The sequence below is a fragment of the Protomyctophum bolini genome (genome assembly GCF_963924005.1).
Source record: "Protomyctophum bolini genome assembly, chromosome: 19".
Taxonomy (NCBI): Eukaryota; Metazoa; Chordata; class Actinopteri; order Myctophiformes; family Myctophidae; genus Protomyctophum; species Protomyctophum bolini.
Genome location: NC_137880.1, coordinates 39,043,213 through 39,044,185, shown reverse-complemented (window position 1 = coordinate 39,044,185; position 973 = coordinate 39,043,213). Strand labels below are relative to the sequence as shown.

At 43.9% G+C, this 973-nt stretch overlaps 1 protein-coding gene across 1 annotated transcript in view; it reads left to right on the top strand.

Annotated features, from left to right (window-relative positions):
* Window positions 1-200: 200 nt before the first annotated feature.
* Window positions 201-973, top strand: part of LOC308334716 (kinesin-like protein KIF26A) — a gene marked incomplete at both ends in the record, with an annotated part of 195,941 nt that continues 195,168 nt past the window's right edge. Inside the window, one exon of the mRNA XM_080791520.1 lies at window positions 201-313. Coding sequence (XP_080647646.1) covers window positions 201-313 — 113 coding nt within the window. The remainder of the gene's footprint in view (window positions 314-973) is intronic.

The following is a 973-nucleotide window of genomic DNA, read 5'->3' as shown; positions in this document are numbered from 1 at the left end:
AGGGAGAGAGAGAGAGAGAGGGACTCGGGTAAAGAGCTGTTCAGATCGAGAGGGACAGCAGAATAACTGGGTTTGGGTCTCTGCGGTGATTGGATTCAGGTACTTATTGCTTCTTCCTCTTAACATCTGACGGCTGCTTAAAGTTCCGGAAACCACTACTTGTTGATTGTTGCATTGTGATGGTGAAGTGTCTAATAGTGATGGTGAAGTGTCTAATAGTGATGGTGAAGTGTATAGCTGTGATGGTGAAGTGTATAGCTGTGATGGTGAAGTGTATAGTTGTGATGGTGAAGTGTGTAGCTGTGATGGTGAAGTGTGTAGCTGTGATGGTGAAGTGTATAGCTGTGATGGTGAAGTGTGTAGCTGTGATGGTGAAGTGTATAGCTGTGATGGTGAAGTGTGTAGCTGTGATGGTGAAGTGTATAGCTGTGATGGTGAAGTGTATAGATGTGATGGTGAAGTGTGTAGCTGTGATGGTGAAGTGTGTAGCTGTGATGGTGAAGTGTGTAGCTGTGATGGTGAAGTGTGTAGCTGTGATGGTGAAGTGTGTAGCTGTGATGGTGAAGTGTGTAGCTGTGATGGTGAAGTGTATAGATGTGATGGTGAAGTGTGTAGCTGTGATGGTGAAGTGTATAGCTGTGATGGTGAAGTGTGTAGCTGTGATGGTGAAGTGTATAGCTGTGATGGTGAAGTGTGTAGCTGTGATGGTGAAGTGTATAGCTGTGATGGTGAAGTGTGTAGCTGTGATGGTGAAGTGTATAGCTGTGATGGTGAAGTGTATAGATGTGATGGTGAAGTGTGTAGCTGTGATGGTGAAGTGTATAGATGTGATGTCTGTGTGTGTCACATGCTGTGGATTGCCGTGGTGGTCTAGTAGTCTACTGGAATTTCCATGAACCCAGAAACGGTGATTAGTATAAACTTTTATGATATAACTGTATATCTATTTAGGCCTAATGGATGAAATTCAGCT